The following is a 21,056-nucleotide window of genomic DNA, read 5'->3' on the forward strand; positions in this document are numbered from 1 at the left end:
ATGTAACTAACACTAAATATCGATACAAATAATAAAACAACGATGTAATGACGGTAACCTTTGTGAAAACGTTTTTAAAAGTCTGTGCACTGGAACTGTTTATTCGACAGTCAGACATCTGTTTCCACCGGACCAACCGGAAACACAAAACATAAACAGTTCAACTAATTAGCTACCGCTCGATAAATTGATTATGATTAATAATCAAAGACACAATTAAACACTTGATATGTTTTGCTGTTGTAAACATGATTCATTTCTGTGTTTATAAAGATAGCGTGCTCTTATTTTGAAAATGCGTGACCGGAAGTGTTGTGATAACTCCGTAAGACGGGTCACAGGCGTGAAGCACCGAGTCTGAACTTGTTTTTACCGACAGACTGTCTGTTTGTTTCTGTCCGTTAGTCGTCGGTTGGGTTCCGTGAAACGTTAGTGAACACCGGGGGGTGGAGACGTTATTACAAAATAAAAGCCCGCCATGGCGTCGCCGCTGGAGATGACGGAGATGTACGACAACGCTCTGCTCGGCATCCTGCAGCACGTCGGAAACATCCAGGACTTCCTGCGGGTCTACTTCGGCTTTCTGTACCGGAAAACCGACTTCTACCGACTGCTGTCCGGTCCCGACGAGAAGATGGGCTTCCCGCCCGGTGTGGCGGAGAAGATGGTTTTCAAGGTGACGTTAAAAACCGAGATTAGAGACAGACGAGGTCAAGTTAGAGAGCTGCAGTTCCTCTAACGTCCACCTGAGGCTGGCTCCAGAAGTGAGTCAGTGTCCAGAAGTCCCCATGTCCAAATGTCCAACTTCACAGACTGACTAAAACCTGGACGTAGTCTCCGTGACGTCCCCGCAGACTGTCTAAAACCTGGACGTAGTCTCCGCGACCACAGACTGTCTAAAACCTGGACGTAGTATCTGAGACTGTCACAGACTGTCTAAAACCTGGACGTAGTCTCCGTGACGTCCTCGCAGACTGACTAAAACCTGGACGTAGTCTCCGCGACCACAGACTGTCTAAAACCTGACGTAGTCTCCGTGACGTCCCCGCAGACTGTCTAAAACTTGGACGTAGTCTCCGTGACGTCCTTGCAGACTGTCTAAAACCTGGCCGTAGTCTCCGTGACGTCCCCGCAGACTGTCTAAAACCTGGACGTAGTCTCTGTGACGTCCCCACAGACTGTCTAAGACCAAAACTGTTTTTTGTACCAGGCTGTAAACATGTTTATTTCTGCTGTGAAGTTGGACATTTGAACATGGGGACTTGTGGAGACTGACTCACTTCTGGAGCCAGCCTCAGGTGGACGTTTTTCTCCTAAATCGGACACACCGGACCTTTAAGTGCTCCCATCAGATCCTGTTCATACTTTCCTCCCTGACATGTTGCTGATGTTGAACTCTGTGATCTTTTATCTCCCTCAGACATACAAACTCTTCGAGAAGATGGCCGATCACGACCGAGCGAGGCAGCTGAGCGAGCTGCAGAAGAGAGAGGACAGTGGGAGCGTTCCTCCTCCGGCGGTTCAGGAGCTGGAGATCGCAGCCGAGCCTTCCGAGGGGACGGAGGAGCAGAGTGCAGAGGATGCAGCGGCGGCTCCAGTGGCGGAAGCCCAGGCGGAGAGCGCCTCCTCCCAGGATGCTGGAGATGTTTCGGCCGAGGCGACCGCCAACCCTCAGGCTGCCAACGGCGGTCCAGAACAGCCAGCTGAGGGCGAGCAGGCAGCTGCAGCCAGCACGAAGTCAGCAGGAGCGTGAGTAACGTCCAGAGGTTTTGTTATTAGTGTATTTATGATGAAATTACATCTCATCTGCACGCGTCAGTAAAATCATCGTGTATCCAGTCAGGTGAGCGGAAAGATGAGATCTGAGGATGTTGTAGTATCGAGCGTTATTTAAAGTCCTGAACACACGTGATGATTTCGTGTCTGTGTCGTTGTCTCAGGAGTCAGGATAATTTCCAGTCCGACCCCGACAGTTACAACGGAGCCGTGAGAGAAACCTACAGCTGGTCTCAGGACTACACCGACGTGGAGGTCCGCGTGTTCGTGCCCAAGACGGTTGTTAAAGGCCGACAGGTAAACGCCGTCCTCACACATCAGGAGTTCTGTTCTCAGCCGTGTCTCATGCTTTGTGTCTGTCCTCAGGTCCGAGTCAGTCTGCAGACCGGCAGCATGAAGGTTTGCGTGAAGGACGGAGCCGAAGAGAAAACCCTGATGGAGGGAGAACTCACCCACAAGATCAACACTGAAACGTCTCTGTGGAGTCTGGAGCCGGGCAGCTGCGTGGTCGTGAGTGCTCCGTTCTGTTCGTACCACAAACTTTTTATTCAAAGCAGAAACCTTGAACTCGACTCGCTCTGTGTTTGACTTCCAGCTGTCGCTCAGCAAGACCTCGGAGGTTTGGTGGAACGCCGTGCTGAAGGGAGAGAAGGAGATCGACATAAACCAGATCAACCGCGAGCGCTCCATGGCGACCGTCGACGACGAGGAGCACGCCGTCCTGGACAGACTGACCTTCGACTACCATCAGAAGCTGCAGGGGAAACCGCAGAGTCATGAAATGGTGAGAAGACATTCACCATGGTTACATCATCGACTGTCTATAAAGACGGACGACGTGGCAGCTCCTCAAAATGTTCAGACACGTAACTTTACGTTTACATAAAGAGTCAGACTGTCAGTACAGTCTAGAAACAAACACGATAGATAGATAGATAGATAGATAGATAGATAGATAGATAGATAATTGTCGGTCACGAGAGATCCGATTTATTTCATTACGTGCAGCTTGTGGTCTTCATGAGATGGCAAGAATCCATAATCAACGTGACGTTTAATGTTAAACGACTTCCAAGTACAGACACGAAGACATTCACTTAAAGGTTTCTCCAGCTCAAGTCGCCAGTCACAAGGTTTTCTTGACTATTTTCTCCACATTTCAATCATTTCTGTGAAGAAGATCATAAAATATGTCATAGGTAGGAAAGGTCACGTGAAGATGAGGCCAGTTTGCTCCATGATTTGTCAAAAAGCGACTTCTCTTTTTACATATTTTTAAAAAACACTAAAGTCTGGACTTCGTCGTGTGCTGTCTTCTGTAACTCTGTGTTGATGTGTCGAAGCACAATGAACAAAAAACAAACTGGTTTACTGAGAGTCAGAATCCCTCAAAGTTCCTGAAGTTCCTCCAGAGCTTCTGCAGTGGAACCACCAACGTCACCATCATAGGACTGTTTGAAATCACTGATAGAAATGTAAAGTCTCAGCCAGCAGCAGGTTTGTCCGTCTTCACTCTGATGGTCACTCACAGTCTGGCCTCTAGGTGGCACTGTGGCCTTTATTTATCACCTCCTTCCTCCGTGTGTCTCCACAGAAGGTGCACGAGATGCTGAAGAAGGGCTGGGACGCCGAAGGGTCGCCGTTCAGAGGGCAGCAGTTCGACCCGACCATGTTCGACATCCCGCCCAGCGCCGTGCAGTTCTGAGGCGCAGCCCCACAAAAAAACAAAACTGGAGCCAAATACGAACTGAATCCGGGTTTACTGACAGAACCGGCTCACGGTAAAGTCGACGTTTACCCGCTGGGCCGAAGTGTTGGAGAGGTTTGACGTTAGATTTCGTGTGGACGAGCAGGATGGACGGGCCGACCTGTCGTTATGTCACTGATTTGATATTCTGGCAGAAATCTGATAGATTTGTTTACTTTGTTAACTTTATTTAAATAACTCTGCAGTGCCTACATGTTTGTCCAGTATTGATTTTCATTTTTATTCTCACAAACTGTTCATCTGGTCGTCTCTCTGTAGCACGTTTGCATCCAAAAAGAAAATCTGTGAGAGGAAATGTTCAAGTTATTGTGTGTTTCAAGAAGAGTCCATGTCCACGTCTCCAACTGTGGAAAACAAAGAAAGCATCATAACTTATAACCATCAGACTTTCTGCTGTTTCCACTCTGTTCATTTGAAAACAGGTGGATGGAAACTCACTTCTTCTTCATCTGAACTCATGAACTCTGCTCTGGTTTATTTATTTGTCATCTGTCAGCAGATGGACTCGACTCGACGACGTGAACATGGACCGTTTTCTGCTGCCTCAAAATAAAAACCAAAATAAAACAATAAAAAAAAAACTTGTTCAATATCAAATCTCAATCTTTGGAGTAAAAGTCTTCAACTAACATCGCACGTCAACAGTTTAAAGTTGTAGCACCATGACAGTTCATCATTTAATTACATTAAGACAAATTAGTTGTTGTGGTATGTTTTAATGTTTTAATATGCAAATGAGGCATCTAATGTAACTACAGACACAGACAATTTGATTAGTTTTTTCTCATATTGTTAAATATTGCCTCTGAATATTTATTTAAATGTCTTTCATTTACAGTTTGGGGTTTTAAAGTCACAATAAATCAGTTTCATTCATTAATACTTTCAAAGTTAGTGTTTTTCTGTCAGCAGAATACTGAGACTTCACCACGAGGCCACCAGGACGTCCTGAAATGAATTTCTGATTAAATAGATTAAATAATTAGTTAGTAATTAGTATATATTAGCCTCAAAATATACTCAAAGTACCAATATTAATGTATAATGTATAGTATACAGTGTATTATACTGTTGGGCTATCATAACTTATTATATGATTTATATTTTGTATTAATCTAAAATAACTGAAGCTGGCAGATAAATGTAGTGAAATAAAAGGATAAATGGAAATATTAAAATGCAGTACAAGTGTTATACTTAATACAATACTTGAGTAAATGTACTTAGTTACTCTCCCTGCTTATCAATCAGTAAATTTTTGTATCAGCATTTCCCCATGTCGCTTGTCAGACTCTTTTTTTTTTATTGATTTCTCTTCCGTCCATCCTTTCCCGCTCACTGAGTGTCTCATCATCCTGTTTAAACTCGATCCTAACCTGATTGGTTGGATAATGGACTTTTTAACTGATAAGTCACAGTGTGTAAGAGTTAATGATGTTCTGCTCATCGACTGGTTCACCTCGAGGTTGCTGTGCGGCACCAGAATGATGCATTTACAGTTCAGTCAGGGTTAGTGCTAAGAGGCCACTTTGTCACATTTTCTCCACAGAAAAAGTCATTCTAGTGAGAACTTTACCATGTTTTCTCCACTAAACGGCACCCAAGAGGGCACCTATCATGTTTTCTCTATTGGAAGAGCACCTGAAAGGTAACTTCATCATGTTTTCTTTACAGGAAGGTCATCCTGGTGAGTACCATGTTTTCTCCACTAAAGGGTGCCCTAAAAGGCACTTCATCTCCACTAGACAGGCACCATAAAGATCACTTTATCACATTTTCTCTACTGGGACGGCATCCAAGTGGAAACTTTATCACGTTTCCTCCACTGGAAGAGCACCCTAAAGGTAACTTTATCATGTTTTCTTCACAGAAAGGTCATCTTAGTGAGAACTTTACCATGTTTTCTCCACTAAACGGCACCCTAGAGGGCACCTATCATGTTTCCTCTATTGGAAGAGCACCCTAAAGGTAACTTTATCATGTTTTCTTCACAGGAAGGTCATCCTAGTGAGTACCATGTTTTCTCCACTAAAGGGTGCCCTAAAAGGCACTTCATCACATTTTCTCCACAAAAGGGCACCCTAGAGGGCACTTCATCACATTTTCTCCACTGGTAGGGCACCCTAAAGGTAACTTTATCATGTTTTCTTTACAGAAAGGTCATCTTAGTGAGAACTTTACCATGTTTTCTCCACTACAGAAAGGTCATCTTAGTGAGAACTTTACCATGTTTTCTCCACTAAATGGCACCCTAGAAGGCACCTATCATGTTTTCTCTACTGGAAGAGCACCCGAAAGGCACTTCATCACATTTTCTCCACTGGTAGGGCACCCTAAAGGTAACTTCATCATGTTTTCTTCACAGGAAGGTCATCCTGGTGAGTACTATGTTTTCTCCACTAAAGGGCACCCTAGAGGGCACTATATCACATTTTCTCTACTAAAGGGCACCCGAGAGAGCACCTATCATGTTTTCTCTACTGGAAGTGCATCCAAGTGGAAACTTTATCACATTTCCTCCACTGGAAGAGCACCCTAAAGGTAACTTTATCATGTTTTCTTCACAGAAAGGTCATCTTAGTGAGTACTTTACCATGTTTTCTCCACTAAACGGCACCCTAGAGGGCACCTATCATGTTTTCTCTATTGGAAGAGCACCCGAAAGGTAACTTCATCATGTTTTCTTCACAGGAAGGTCATCCTGGTGAGTACCATGTTTTCTCCATTAAATGGCTCCCTAAAAGACACTTCATCACATTTTCTCCATGAGACGGGCACCGTAAAGGTCACTTCATCACATTTTTACCAAGGGAAAGTCATCAGAGTACTTTACCATGTTTTCTTCACAGAAAGGTCATCCTAGTAAGAACTTTACCATGTTTTCTCCACTATAGGGCACCCTAAAAGATCGCTTTCTTCCCAAAAGGTCACATTGTCACGTTGGGGTTAGGGTTAGTGTGACTCACTTTTTCTTCTCGTCTTTGACCCCCTTCCTCCCTCTAAATGTGTCAAAAAAACAAACTAAAAACTAAAACATGAGCCCACTGTCAACTGTGATAAAAGATGTTGATCTGTTGATACTGACCTAGATGAGACTTGCACATATTCGGGTATTGTTCTTCAAATCCCATGTTGATGCTTCCTCTAGAAAGTTCCAGCAAAGACTGTTTTCCCTGAGAAAAATGAACTCTTTGACTGTTTTTAAAAAAAATATCTCTCTTTTATAGAAGATTGAAGTTGTAACCTTATATTTTTGCTTTGTTGGGAAACCCAAATCTGTCCAATCAGAACAGACTTTGCAGTAAGATCTCCGGTCGGAGTCAGGCCAAACTTTTGGTGATTTACATCAGGCGGATCCTCAGGAGGGCTCAGGCTATATTGGACTGCCAGGACCATCGACTCCAGAGGGAGTCTGAGCTGTTGCCCTCAGGCACCTAGACTAAGACTAAAAGACTCCACGTCTCTTTCATCCAAAGTGCTATTGATATGCTTAATAGCAATTAGCACTCTGGCTGCATTCCCTGCACTACCCAGGAACATTTGTGCACTATTGCACATTTGTACTAATACTGCACTACCTCATATTATGTCACTGCAACAAATCTCCTCCAGTGGGACAATAAAGATGCATAGAAACCTTCTGATATATTAATAAGGAATTAATAAAGTTTAAATGTTCATAAATCAACATTTTTAATAGCTCATCTCGTCTTCTCACATCTCTGCTCTCCTTCTTTTCCTCTGAGCGCTTCATTAATTCATAAATTAGTTCCCCGAAACGAAGAACATTATCTCAGCCAGACAAAGGCTGAAATGTGTCTTCCCGTCCTCACTTTACTTCAAGCTAAAATAATTCTGCTGTGCTGTCTTGAATCCAGTTATCTTCCTCTGCATCCATTTGCACAAAGCAGGATGGTGTTTGATACCTTCTGCTTCAATTAAATTCACCATTCAGTCGTCCATGTTTCCACTCTCCATGTGGAAAGAAGGAGTTGATAATGTACTGACGAGAGGAAGATGGAAAGACGGAGTGGAGTAACGAGAGTCTTGTGTCTCATGAGCTGGAGGCAAGATCTGAAGATGAACTGAGTGTTTGGTAACGTGAAGAAAAGAAGTATTCAGATTCTTTACTGAAGTTAAAGTACGAATACGTCACGATGACACAGTATTTTATTCTAAATTTACTAAATGAACATTGTGCTGTATGGTAGAAGACTTTAAAATAGAGATTGAGACCATAAAATCACAAGAAAACTGTTTACAGAGATCATAAATCAACTGAAAGTCGGCTCTTTTCTCCATAAGGCTCCATATAATTTGACTTCTTTTTGCAGCCCCCCTGCTGGCCATTAGAAAGAATGCAGGTCTACAGACCAAAAAGTGGTTTAATGTAAAAACCAAGACACAGAATCCGTGTCTGTGAAGTGAAGCCAAACAAATTGCAGTTCCTCTAACGTCCACCTGAGGCTGGCTCCAGAAGTGAGTCAGTCTCCATAAGTCCCCATGTCCAAATGTCCAACTTCACAGCAGAAATAAACATGTTTACAGCCTGGTACAAAAAACAGTTTTGGTCTCTGTAGCTAATTTCCCCGTTCATGACAACTGTACTGAGGGTGAATTTATATACAACTCACCTGTTCACATTATATTAAGGCTTAAAGTTATGCAGGATTAAGAGTGTGGACGCTTTGATTGACAGGTGGGCGTGGTTACAGGTGTGACCAGGCTTCATTCATTCGACCACACTGAGCTTCTCAACAGCTCATCAGAAACATACGTCCATGTTTTATACAGTCTGTGATGAAAACATAACTACAGTCATTACGCGGGGGCCACATTGAATTAGTTTGCCCCGGTGGCCCCTGACAGATTGATACGGCCATGCATAATGAAATCATCTTATTAAAAGGGAACCACAGATGCTGCATGCAGCCAAAAATAAAAAAAGTGCAATTAGTGAAGTGCATCCAGCAGGAAGCGTGATGGAGAAATAGTTTCACTGAAGTCATGTCGTCACTGCAGGCTTCCCTCCATCATCTGATTTCTAATCATCTGATTTCTCTTTATCTCTTTTCCTTTTTTTTTTTGGAGGCACACGTCATGTGGTGAGCTCACATTTCCACTTAGTGTGATATTTAAAGAGTCCGTCCCATTCTGCTGCCACATCGGAAAACCCAGCGTGTTACTGTGCGTGTGCGCGCGTGTATGTGTGTGTGTGGCTGCAGCTGAACCGTCCGGAGGTTCTGGAGGTGGGCGGAGACTAGAGCCCTAGAGGTCCTCCCCCCCCTCCACCTCACCCCTCCTCGTCCGCAGCGAACGCACCGTGCATTTTTTCGGACTCGTCCGAGGAGGAAGCATCATGGCAACGACTACTTGTACGCGCTTCACGGATGAATACCAGCTGTACGAGGAGCTTGGCAAGTAAGCCTGCGGTGTTTTCTGACTCTGCTGCCCGCATGCATGCAGCCTGACCCGGTCCTAACCGTAGGAGGAGGAGGAGGAGGAGGGGGGAGCATGAGGGGATGGAGGTCTTCTGCGGTGATGATGATGGATGCAGCTCCATCTCTTTCCAAAAAAAACGCACGCTTGTTTGGAGCTCTTAAATCTCCTTAATTATCTTAATTCCTCAGTGCATGGCTTGTTTTGACTTTAGATGCAGCAGATGGATTTTTGCATGAAGATGAAGCTGCATGGAGCACTTCTGGGCATCCCACCACCCCTCCTCCTCCTCCTCCACCTCCTCCTCCTCCTCCTCCATCCTCCACTTCATCTTCCCCTCTCTGTGCCCAAAGGCTAATTAGGGACAAACCGGCTTAATATGAGAGAAAAAAGAAAAGCTGATGTGTTGGAATTAAGCTCCCTCATCATGAGCTGGCTTTGGTGGAGAAGTCAGAAAATAATGCTGCTGCACTTGTTCTCCTGCTAATCTAACGAGGTGTGTCTTCTCATGTGTACATAAAAAACAGAAACAGAGAGATGTGTGGCCCTTAATAGGATGCAGACAAATTGAGAGAGACTGAAGAGGCTATGGGTGCCACAGTGGGTAGATGCAAAGTGGACTCAGTGTCTCTGTCAGGTTGTGCGTGGGTAGAGAGGATCTCTCTCTGCAATGTTTGCCTCACAGGAACATTTCTTCCACAGCACCGGAGGAGGAAGAAAAACAAGTTTCGAGCCGTGGACGTGCTTTTAGTTGATGTTTTATGTTGTGATGTGATAACCGGGATCTCCACTTGTGTGTGTGTGGGACGTGATAAGTTAAAGACAATAGAGACGCTGGAGCAGCAGCAGCTGTCCTCTCTGATAACGCAGCTTTATTGCTGTTTGCTGGGGTTGTCACTTTTTTGTTTTATGTGTGTGTGTGATGGAGATTTAAAGGATGTCGAGCATGTCGAGTGTTTGGAGTCACGACTCCCCTGACAGATGTTTGGAGTTTAATTAAAGTTGAAACGATTAGTCGATCAGTCAAGTCGGGGAATGGAAAATATAATCAGCAACTCTGTAATTAGTTGTGAAGCCATTTATTAAACAAAGCTTCTTAGTTTGGAAAATCTGCTGCTCGGGTGGACTTTAAATTATTTTGGGACTTTTCGAAAAGTTGTTACAGTGCAGATTTATCAAGTTTAAAGGTCCAGTGTGTAAAATTTAGACGGCTTTATTTACAAAATATAATATTCACAACTATGTTTTTATTAATGTTTAATCGCCAGAAATAAAGAATCAATCTGTTTTTGTTGGCTAATCTAAAAATCAGCAAAGAAGTAGAGGCTGAATGACGCCTGGTTGCTCAAACAAGCCACCTGTAACCACACCCACCTGTCAGTCAAAGCTTGCACGCTCTTAATCCTGCATAACTTTAAGTCTTAATATAATGTGAACAGGTGAGTTGTATATAAATTCACCCTCAGTACAGTTGTCATGAACGGGGAAATTAGCTACAGAGACCAAAACTGTTTTTTGTACCAGGCTGTAAACATGTTTATTTCTGCTGTGAAGTTGGACATTTGGACATGGGGACTTATGGAGACTGACTCACTGCTGGAGCCAGCCTCAAGTGGATGTTAGAGGAACTGCAGTTTTTGGCACTTCACAGCCACGTAGGTTGCCACTTGGCTTGGAAGGAGAGGGCATTGCAATCTGAAACTACAGCACTAGATGTAACAATGTCATTACAAATCTTTGGTAATGATGAACCTGCCGAGTTATCAGCTGAATCTGCAGCTCCCTTCATCTTTATATTGAGTTTCAGCTCGTTGTTTTCTCATAGGTTCATCTTCAGCTCCAGCAGGCAGCAGTTTCCACAGAAAAATCTCCTATAAACCCTGTGTACACAACCTGCTCAGCAGCAAACAGCAGGCAAACGTGGTTAAGAGACTAGCTGGCAAACATAGTGCAGCATTTAGCAGCTAAAGAGAAAGATATTTCCCTCAGGAGTTGGTGGAGACCAAAAACAGAGATAAAAGAGTCAATATTTCATTTATAAACACACAGTTAGAGACCAGCTGGTGAACATAGTGGAGCAATTAGCCGCTAAAGAGAAAGATATTTCCCTCAGGACGTGATGGAGACAAAAAAACAGCTAAAGGAGACACAGGTGGACACAAACGCAACTTCAGATTAATTCTTGTGTTGCTTTACTGGAACGGTTTGTGAACATGTTTGATATCAGCTCAAAAATAATATAGCAGTGTTCTTTAAGCTGAGACCAAGTGGCTTAGATATTAGTTCATGTACGTTTGAATAAATCTAAGCAACAAAAAGTCCTAAATGACTTAAAGATGGACCTAAAACCTGAAACTCAAAGACTGACGTTGAATTATTCAATGCATTTTTAATTTAAGTCATTTAGCGATTTACGAAAAATGGAAACAATCAGGGTGCAGTGCGACAAGGACATGTTAGTGCAGCAATGAGTTCTACTCGCAAGGAATCAAGGTCCAGTTGTAGACGGGGATAGAAGAGAAGGGGCCCCAGCATCGAGCCCTGGGGAACCCCTGTAGTCCAAGCCGGGATATGTTGAACGAGTGTCATTGAAAATATTAAATATATGCTAATATTCAAGTTTCAGTTTAGCTTTTTCTTGTGCTTTCACCTCACAGCCTTCATCAGCAGACAGATTTTGCTAAGTTGAGATGAGATGCGAGTTAATACAAGAGGTAGAATATAAAAGATTAGTCTTGTTACACTCCAGGTTTTTCGGCCTCCCTCCTCCTGACTCCCACCCGGCCTGCAGATAACCTGTCATGTCGAAGCTCCGCTGTCTTTTCCAGCCGAGTGTCAGCAAGTGCCATGCTTACTCACCCTGTCTCCTCATAATGTTGTTGTTGGAGTGCTTGTGAGAGAGGCTTGGGGGGCTCGGAGGGGAGTGTGAGTGTTTCATTGCGTAACAATACCGAGGTGAGATAAAATTAGCTCTGAGAAATGACAGAGGTGGTTATTTCCGTTTGTCTCTATTGGATTTGATGAGCAAATGTGGCCCTAAAAACTCCAGCACACACACACATTCACAGTACGTATCCTTGAAAACCTGAATTCTTTTTATTTTTGATGCCTCACATAGCTGAACTTATTGGAATTTATGGAGAAAACAAGCCTGTTTCACATTGAATGTCAATGAATCAGGTGTCATGTTGTGGAGGTTACTTTATATAAGTGGTTGTTGCTATTAACAATATTCAGTCTTTAAAGAAGGAGAAAATGTCAAGTACCTCATAATTACTGGATGCTGCAGTTTGTTCTTTTAATACAAAGTTCAGGTCAACAGAGGCACATTAGAATGAAAGTAATAATTTCCTGCCTGGAAAGTGAACAGAAATATGCAGCATCTGTTTTAAAGGCTGAATAACATTAATAACATTAATAACGTTAATAACATTAATAACAATAATAACATTAATAACGTTAATAACATTGATAACATTGATAACATTAATAACATTAATAACAGTGACCACCTGCAAAGTAACGTCGACTCTAGAGGCAACGTCCTTTGATGTCACGGTACACGTTACGATCTACAACAACGTTACTGCGTTAATTAAACGTCACGTAAACTCCACAATAGTAGCTGAGTTAGGTGTACAGTCAATATCTTTAGTTAGCTAACTAAAGTATACTGTAGTTAGCTAAGTAAAGTTGTGGTTGATTTAACTTTACTTAGCTAACTACAGTAGTTAAGTTTAGTTTTAACTACAGTACCTAACTGCTATACAGTTATGCTATATAGTTTAGTTACTGCAGTACTGCGGTAGTTGTAGTTTAACTACGGTACCTAATAGTCAACTACAGTAACTACAATAACTAACTATTGTAGCCAACTACAGTAGCTAACTGTAGTAGCTAACTCATTGTTGCTAACCAAAGTAGCTAACTGTATTAGCTACAGCTACTGTAGATAACCACAGTAGATAACTGTAGTTCAAACTACAATAGATAAAAACTACAGTATCTAACTGTAATGGCTAACTGTAGTAGTTACCTAAGTTTAGTTACTGCAGTACTGCGGTAGTTATAGTTTAACTACGGTACCTAATAGCCAACTACAGTAACTACAATAACTAACTATTGTAGCCAACTACAGTAGCTAACTGTAGTACAAACTACAGTAGCTAACCAAAGTAGCTAACTGTAGTAGCTAATTGTATTAGCTATTACTACTACTGTAGATAACCACAATGGCTAACTGTAGTAGCTAATTATAGTTCAAACTACAATAGATAAAAACTACAATAGCTAATTGTAATAGCTAACTGTAGTAGCTATTACTACTACTGTAGATAACCACAATAGCTAACTGTAGTAGCTAATTGTAGTTCAAACTACAATAGATAAAAACTACAGTAGCTAACTGTAATAGCTAACTGTATTAGCTATTACTACTACTGTAGATAACCACAATAGCTAACTGTAGTAGCTAATTGTAGTTCAAACTACAATAGTTAAAAACTACAGTAGCTAATTGTAATAGCTAGCTGTAGTAGTTAAGTACAGTAGATAACCAGAGTATCTAACTACAGTAGCAAATGTTAAACCCAGCAGTAATTTCTTGCCAGTTTCTGATTTAAATGATCAAACTCCAGGATTTCTAACATTGTAATCAGAAGAAATGCATGAATTAATAATAATCTGGGACACATGATACTGTAAAAGTGTAATTTAATATAATAATGAGCTGGTACGATGGTGATTTAAGTAAAGTTAAGTCATGGAGTACAGACTTGTGGCTCATGAAAAGTTCTGTAGATTATAAAATGTTTTATTTTTTTGTTTTACTGTATTATATGTGGGTTTATGTGCCTGTCTGCTTTCTTCTGAACCTCAGATTCACATCAGGCATTCAGATCAGGCTGAAAGCAGAGAGGAGGTCACAGTGATAGCTGAGACTCCCCGTTTGATGCTGACCAAGCTTTCTACGGCGTCTAACCCGTCTCCTGTCTTTGTTTCCCAGGGGGGCCTTTTCAGTGGTGCGGCGCTGTGTCAAACTCTGCACGGGCCAAGAGTACGCCGCCAAAATCATCAACACCAAAAAGCTGTCGGCCAGAGGTGAGAGGGGAAGGAAACATCGTGTGTGTGTGTGTGTGTGTGTCCCAGATCTGAGAGCTCATTAGCATATTTAACGAGTGTGTGAAGCCTCCACGTCTGCTCCTCTGAGACCGGCAGGACGGTTTCACATCCACAGAATGTAACGACGGACAGAGAAACCATCAGTTTGTTCCTCTTTAAAGGTTATTTCTGCTGTCATACACATCGCACGGTGTCGTCCAGCTGTGACGTCCAGCTGTGACGTCCAGCTGTGACGTCCCCTCAGTCTCTTCCTGCTGAAAAAACGCCTCAGAAATCGTCCAAAAATAGAAACGATGGAGTAATTACAGCAGAGATCAGCTCCTCTCTTATTCAGAGTTTTGTCTCTTGTTATATTTGATCATATTCAGATGTTTGGATCTTTCATTTTCTGTCCATCCCTTCTTCCTCCTTGTTTCCTCTCCTCTTGTTTCCTCCTTGTTTCCTCTCCTCTCGTTTCCTCCTTCCCTCTCCTCTCGTTTCCTCTCCTGTCTCCTTGTTTCCTCTTCTCTTGTTTCCTCCTTGTTTTCTCTCCTCTTGTTTTCTCTCCTCTTGTTTCCTCCTTGTTTCCTCTCCTCTTGTTTTCTCTCCTCTTGTTTCCTCTCCTCTTGTTTCCTCCTTGTTTCCTCTCCTCTTGTTTTCTCTCCTCTTGTTTCCTCCTTGTTTCCTCTCTTGTTTCCTCCTTCCCTCTCCTCTCGTTTCCTCTCCTGTCTCCTTGTTTCCTCTCCTCTTGTTTCCTCTCCTCTTGTTTCCTCCTTGTTTTCTCTCCTCTCATTTCCTCTCCTGTCTCCTTGTTTCCTCTCCTCTGTGTTTCCTCTCCTGTCTCCTTGTTTCCTGTCCTCTATCTTAAATGGGAAGTTAAATGGACAGATGTAGTAAACTCGTCTGTCTGTGTCTCATTGAGCTTCTCGTTCTGATAAAAATCTAAACTTGAAAGAAGTTTTTCATTTTTAATAACAGCAACATGTCTCTTCTTGAAATTGACCCGACCTTCGTCTTCTCTCACGATGTTTGAGACGTTGTTGTTGTTGTTATTGTTGTTGTAAATGTAGTGAAATGTAGATGAGACGTTGTTGTAACGTTGTACTTTGGTTTTCTTGTAGATCATCAGAAGCTGGAGAGAGAAGCTCGGATCTGCAGATTACTCAAACACCCGAACATCGGTGAGTTTAAATCTGTCAGATCAGCTGTTTGTGTTCAACATAACTTTAGTCACTGAATGAATCGATCGGTTAAATTGATCATTATTTTAATAACTGAAATAATGAATTAAGACAAATTAATAATGCAAATGTTTGTTTACATTAAGACTTTTCTTTTTGAATCTGACTTTTACTTGAATTATATTTCTATATTTTTCTTTTATATAGTCACTGTATATTTGATTTGATTGATTGATTGATTGATTATAACGGGGTGGGCGATGGAGCTTCATCCTTTAAGATTTAATAAATTAAAGATATAAAAATGTGAACACGTGTTTTAAAAAGATGATTACAGATTATTTTGACGCCTCCCTCTTCCTCTTCCTCTTCCTCTTCCTCTTCCTCTTCCTCTTCCTGCAGTTCGTCTCCATGACAGTATCTCAGAGGAGGGCTTCCACTATCTCCTGTTTGACCTGTGAGTTCCTTCCTTCCTTTCTTTCTTTCTTCCTTCCTTCCTTCCTTCCTTCCTTCCTTCCTTCCTTTCTTTCTTTCTTCCTCTTCTCCTCTTCTTCTTCTCTTTCTCTGCCGTACTGTGCTGCTCTCCCTCCTCCTCCTCCTCCTCCTCCCTCTTCCCCCCCCTTGGTGCTTCATTCTCCTCCTCTCCTTTCCTTCAGTCCTCCCTCCGTGTGTCTCCTTTACTCTCTCCCTTTCCTCATATCCGCATTCTCTTCATTCCTTCCCTTCTTCTCCTCCTCGTTCTCCTCATCCCTTCTCCTCTTTTCCAAGGCAGTTCCCCCCATTACATAACAGTCCTCCCCTCCTCTCCTCTCCTCCTCCTCCTCCTCCTCCTCCCCACCTCCTCCATCCTTTGCGGCTTCCACTTTAGCGCGCACAAACACAGATACAGCTACACTCCCCCGCACTGGAGCCAGTCTCCATGGCAACCCAGTCGGAGTGAATCCTGCAGCCGGGGTTTCCCCCTAATGAGGACATCCCCCTCCTGTGTGTGTGTGTGTGTGTGTGTGTGTGTGTGTGTGTGTGTGCGTGCCGCCTCACTGAATGAGTATATATCATTTGGCGTTTTAACCTTGGTCTTTACGTTCCTCAGGGTGACAGGAGGGGAGCTGTTTGAGGATATTGTGGCTCGAGAGTACTACAGTGAAGCAGATGCCAGGTAAACACCCCGAGACGTTCCTCGTATATGTTCTCCTTCCTCTCTCTCTCTCTTCTCTTCTTCATCCCCCCTCATGTGTCAGTCCTCCAGCCTCTGCAGTCCTCCAGCAGCCCAGAGTTTCAGCTCCTCTCATTAGACAATTTTGACACATTGTTTTCTTATTTTATTTTTTATTTTTTAGCGTTACGGCCTCCTGCTCTGATGGATAACACCTCGACATGGTTTATCTGTGAAACTGAATTGCAGTCAAGGTCGAGGAGTTTTCCCCCCCAGTGTCAGAATATTACAGACAGATGGAAACATACACATGCAAAAAATGCCCACATGCCCACGCTGTAACCCCCTCAGGAGGGAGACTTAAATCAATTTGACTGTGGAGGCGGTTTGTGGAGGCGAGAGAGAGAAGAAAAGAAGCATTAAAAGGAGGTAGAATGAGAGATGCAGTTTTTGATCCTGCTTAAATATCTTTATCTCTCACTCCAGGTCCCGTCCCTGCTGTTTTTATCACCCCACTTGTTGTCATGTTCACAGCTATAAATCAGCTTTTTACGCCGTGTGCTGACTCTGATTTCTTCGACATAAAGAAACCAGAGCTGAGGTTGTTTACCAGCAGATGAATCAGATTTTAAGACGTGCCGTGATTGTTAAATGCAAAATCATAAAATACCTTTAAAGTTAAACAAGCTCGTATTCTCCAATAAATCCTTTTTATCCATCATAATTTACTACAAGCTAAAGTCCAGTACATAATTCTTCATGAAAACATGATGTTTTGATATATTAGCTGTTGGTATGAGCACTAGTATTAGTGGTAAAAGTGTTACTCCTTAAGATTATCATATTTGACAATATGCCATATTTAGTATGTAGTGTATTTATTTTTAAATCCTTCCTCTCTTCTACGGCTTTCAGTTTGTTCTGGCAAGGTTCAAGCTTTGCAAATTCACAGGAAATATGCAAATTTATGCAGGTACAGAAAATGATAGCATATTGCAGATTAGTCAGTGCATTTCTATGCTGTGAATAGCACATACTGTATGTAGTACTGTATAGTATGTAGTGTAATCTTCACAGTATGCTGCTCTTGCAGTCAGCATGCAAGAAATGAATGTGCTTTACTTTATTGTACTATTATTACAATAATTACTGTAAGTAATATATAAAATGCGCACAGACAGTCAACAGTCAAATTTCTGTTTTTATTTAGATATTATAAAACTTAACCTGAAAGCAGTAAAAGCACTGCATTAGAAGTAAACGTGTATGTGACACTCATCCTCAGATTTATTTTTGAATTAGTTTAGTTAAAGGATGGTAGGAGGATAGTAACAAGAACAGCAAAACGTAATAAGTAAGAATGTTGAATTATTATGGAAGAAATGTGAGTAAACAAGTAAATAAGTAAGGAAAAAGTAATCTTAATGGAAATAAATAAGTATTAATAATAATAGTAATAAGGAGTAAAATAAGTAAGGAAGGAAAGTATTCGTAAGGTGCATCTCTCCCGTTTCACATTGTATATACATTTTTATGCAGATGATACCATTTTGTATACTATAGCTCGTCTCTTAATGTGGTCTATAGATCTACACTATACTTGTACATAAGCTTGTTTTAAATCCCAACAAAACAAAATATAGAATATTTTCAAGGTCACTGAAGAGTTAATTTTGTATGCATACATCTTATATTTGTTACTTTACGCTGTAAATTCACTTCATACTCAAAACCTGATTAGATTTAGTATTTAGTAACGGCTTTATTATGATAATACATATACTGCTCCACCAACATGGGTGATTTTCAGGACTGACACTTTAATGAACTTGCCTGTAATCAATTAAATGCTGAAAATGAAAATGAATGAGGCATGATTTTAGTGCATTAAAGCAGATTTGTGATTAAAAATGAAACAAAACTGATGTTGAGCTAAATAAGTGCCATCAGGACTGTTTCATACCTTATTTCCAGTTTGAATGTAGGGCACATATTCAGCCGTAATGGTGGCACATAAGAGCCTCGATAATCATCTCAGTCTGTGGAGTGTTCGTGTTTTTCTCCGCTGTGTTCTTCAGCTTTAGTTTCCCTATTATTTCCTTTCCTACCCTCTCATCTGCTTTCATTCTCCCTTGTTGGTTTTGCATAAATTATATGTGTGTATGTGTGCGTGTGTGTGTGTGTGTGTGTGACTCTTATGTGTTTGTGTGTGGGTGTGTGATTAGCATGGCTTGATTACTGTCCAACAGTATCTCACTGACAGTTTCCTCTCTGTACTCCATCTGCACACAGAATCGCTCCATCCCTCCGTTCTTCCTCCACCCTGTTAAAGGGCAGGTTCACCCAAATACCAAGAAACATATTTTCTCACTCAACCACGAGTCATATTCAGCCATGTGGAGAGATTCGGTTTCATGTGTTCAGCTATTGAGATATCTGCCTCTTATATATGTCATTCTAGTTGTGGGACTCACGGCATTGGTCCACAACTGAAATATCTCAACATCTATTACATATATCAGCTGGATTAGCATGAATCTTACAGACATTCATGGTCCCCAGAAGATCCCTTGTGTTAGGACTGAAATGTATCTAAAATGATCGGTTGGACCAGGGATGTGTGCGCTAGTCAACACCAAAAATACAAGTAATTTGAATATTTTATTGACGCTCAACGCTCGATCACATTGTAAAATACCTGTCAACATCGCTGCATATGCTGATGTTTAGTTTACCGATGTCATTCGTCCATAAATTTCCCATTTCAGTCGCAACCCGTCAGGTTTACTGACATTTAAATACAGATAATGTAACAAATGGCTCCTGCATGCTGATAGAAGCACACATCACATCGTGCTGTGTCACAGTGTTTCAGGGATAAGATGCATCATGTGGTGGACATAGTTTGACCACTACGTCAAATTGGTTTCAAAGCCCGGCGCTCTTCCCGGGGGCCTTGGTCATGGTCGTGACATCAAGAGAAATTTGATTAAACTAGTAAATAATTAAGTAAAAACACATCTCAAAGGCACTAATAGTGTTAATAATAATAGTAAATAAGCTACGATAATTACAGCAGCAAGTAAGAAGAGCATCTCTCCTATTTCACATTGTATATACATTTCTATGCAGATGATATAATTTTATATATCATAGCTCTTCTTTTAATTTCGTCCTTCTAATCTGATCTAATATATCTGCTACATTGTATTGAGGAAAATCTCAGAGACAGATATCTCAAAACCTGGAAAAGTGAAAACTGTCATGGAAATATATTTATATTGTTCTAATTCTGGTGGAGCGACTGTACGATGTTTTCTCTTCCTCCTGTCAGATGTTCCTTTTCTCCCTGTTCTTCTTCTGTATTACCGTCTTTAATCCTCGTTTCCTGCCCGTGTTCCCTCCTTTATCTGCTCCTCACCCTGTCGTTTTGTCTCCACAGTCACTGTATCCATCAGATTCTAGACAGTGTGTCTTACACCCACCAACATGACATAGTGCACAGAGACCTCAAGGTGTGTGTGTGTGTGTGTGTGTGTCTCATTGTGTTGCATTGCCCTGAACCCTCTGTACAGGGGTTGCTTGTGTTTTTATTTTACTTTCTGCCTGTGACTTAAAGCGACTTGCCTGTGCCTGCTGTCTGTCTGTCTGTCTGTCTCTTTGTTGCGTGTCTGCCTGTCTTCAGGTTTTGCTTTTTGGGACTCTTGTTGCACTATTTTAGCCGGTCTGAACTAAGAATTGTGATTTCCTGTGGGTCCTAATAGACCGAGCATCATACTCTGGAAGAGAGAGAGAGACTGAGTGAGAGTGAGTGAGTGAGTAAGCATGAAAGAGAGTAGAGTTCAGTGGAGTAACAGCAGAGCTGTGTCTACTTCAGACACTTGGAAACCTGCTAAAATGTTTCTGTGTTGCTGCCGTTTCTGAATAAATCACACAGGAGAATGTGCAGGTTAGACGCGGCGCCTCCCACACGGAGCTGCAGCTCACTCCCACACTGACTCCACTAATGTTTGGCCCTTTCTTCAAAACAGAAAATAGCGAGCTGCACACCTTCTTCCCTCCGTAGTTCACAGACAGGTTCACTCTTCACACTTTTTTTCTGTGCGAATGTGGCGTGAGCGTGCAGTGAGACATCACTCCCTGAGTGTGTGTGTGTGTGTGTGTGTGTGTGTGTGTGTGTGTGTGTGGCCTTGTATTGAGACGTTGCTGCCTCTGCATGGATGTGACAGTTGGGGGCTGAATGTGCTCAGACTAACCTGCTCCCCCTGCTGTTTGCGTGCAGTCATTGCATCCAGCAGATCCTGGAGGCCGTGCTCCACTGCCATCAGATGGGGGTGGTACACAGAGACCTCAAGGTGAGTCACCTGCAGGGGTGGGTGTGTGTGTGTGTGTGTGTGTGTGTGTGTGTGTGTGTGTTGGGAGGGATTTAAAGTTGTGTTTGTCTGCGTCTGACTGTTGTACCACCTACTGAAGGCTGGTAAGTGCAGTAAGACATTTATTCAAACTCATGCATGTCGGTGCATGTCTACATGCATACGTGCATGAGCGTCTGCCTTCTAACGTCCGTGCACGCTTCTGAATGTTTGTCAGAGTGATGTTTTAACTTCCCAGCAGCTGGGAATCTTGTTTTTGTTTTTTC

At 42.2% G+C, this 21,056-nt stretch overlaps 2 protein-coding genes across 4 annotated transcripts in view; both read left to right on the top strand.

Moving 5' to 3' along the window:
* The first annotated feature begins 285 nt into the window (after positions 1 to 285).
* nudcd3 (NudC domain containing 3) lies at positions 286 to 4,125 on the top strand. Its single transcript, XM_019278699.2, has 6 exons — positions 286 to 676; positions 1,421 to 1,749; positions 1,941 to 2,073; positions 2,143 to 2,286; positions 2,372 to 2,560; positions 3,371 to 4,125. Exons 1-6 carry the CDS (start codon positions 479 to 481, stop codon positions 3,479 to 3,481), a joined length of 1,104 nt encoding a protein of 367 aa, XP_019134244.1. The 5' UTR covers positions 286 to 478; the 3' UTR covers positions 3,482 to 4,125.
* Positions 4,126 to 8,680: 4,555 nt separating this feature from the next.
* Positions 8,681 to 21,056, top strand: part of camk2b2 (calcium/calmodulin-dependent protein kinase (CaM kinase) II beta 2) — a 39,425-nt gene continuing 27,049 nt past the window's right edge. For 2 of the 3 annotated variants that reach the window (XM_019278701.2, XM_027282075.1), the window contains exons 1-6: positions 8,681 to 8,965; positions 13,989 to 14,083; positions 15,205 to 15,264; positions 15,667 to 15,721; positions 16,355 to 16,420; positions 20,700 to 20,772. In XM_019278701.2, the coding sequence (XP_019134246.1) occupies positions 8,904 to 8,965; positions 13,989 to 14,083; positions 15,205 to 15,264; positions 15,667 to 15,721; positions 16,355 to 16,420; positions 20,700 to 20,772 (411 nt within the window). In that variant the 5' untranslated portion in view covers positions 8,681 to 8,903. Of the gene's footprint in view, positions 8,966 to 13,988; positions 14,084 to 15,204; positions 15,265 to 15,666; positions 15,722 to 16,354; positions 16,421 to 19,859; positions 19,933 to 20,699; positions 20,773 to 21,056 lie in introns of all 3 variants that reach the window. The other variant, XM_027282074.1, reaches the window with a different exon arrangement.

Source organism: Larimichthys crocea, chromosome IX, assembly GCF_000972845.2.
Source record: "Larimichthys crocea isolate SSNF chromosome IX, L_crocea_2.0, whole genome shotgun sequence".
NCBI lineage: Eukaryota > Metazoa > Chordata > Actinopteri > Sciaenidae > Larimichthys > Larimichthys crocea.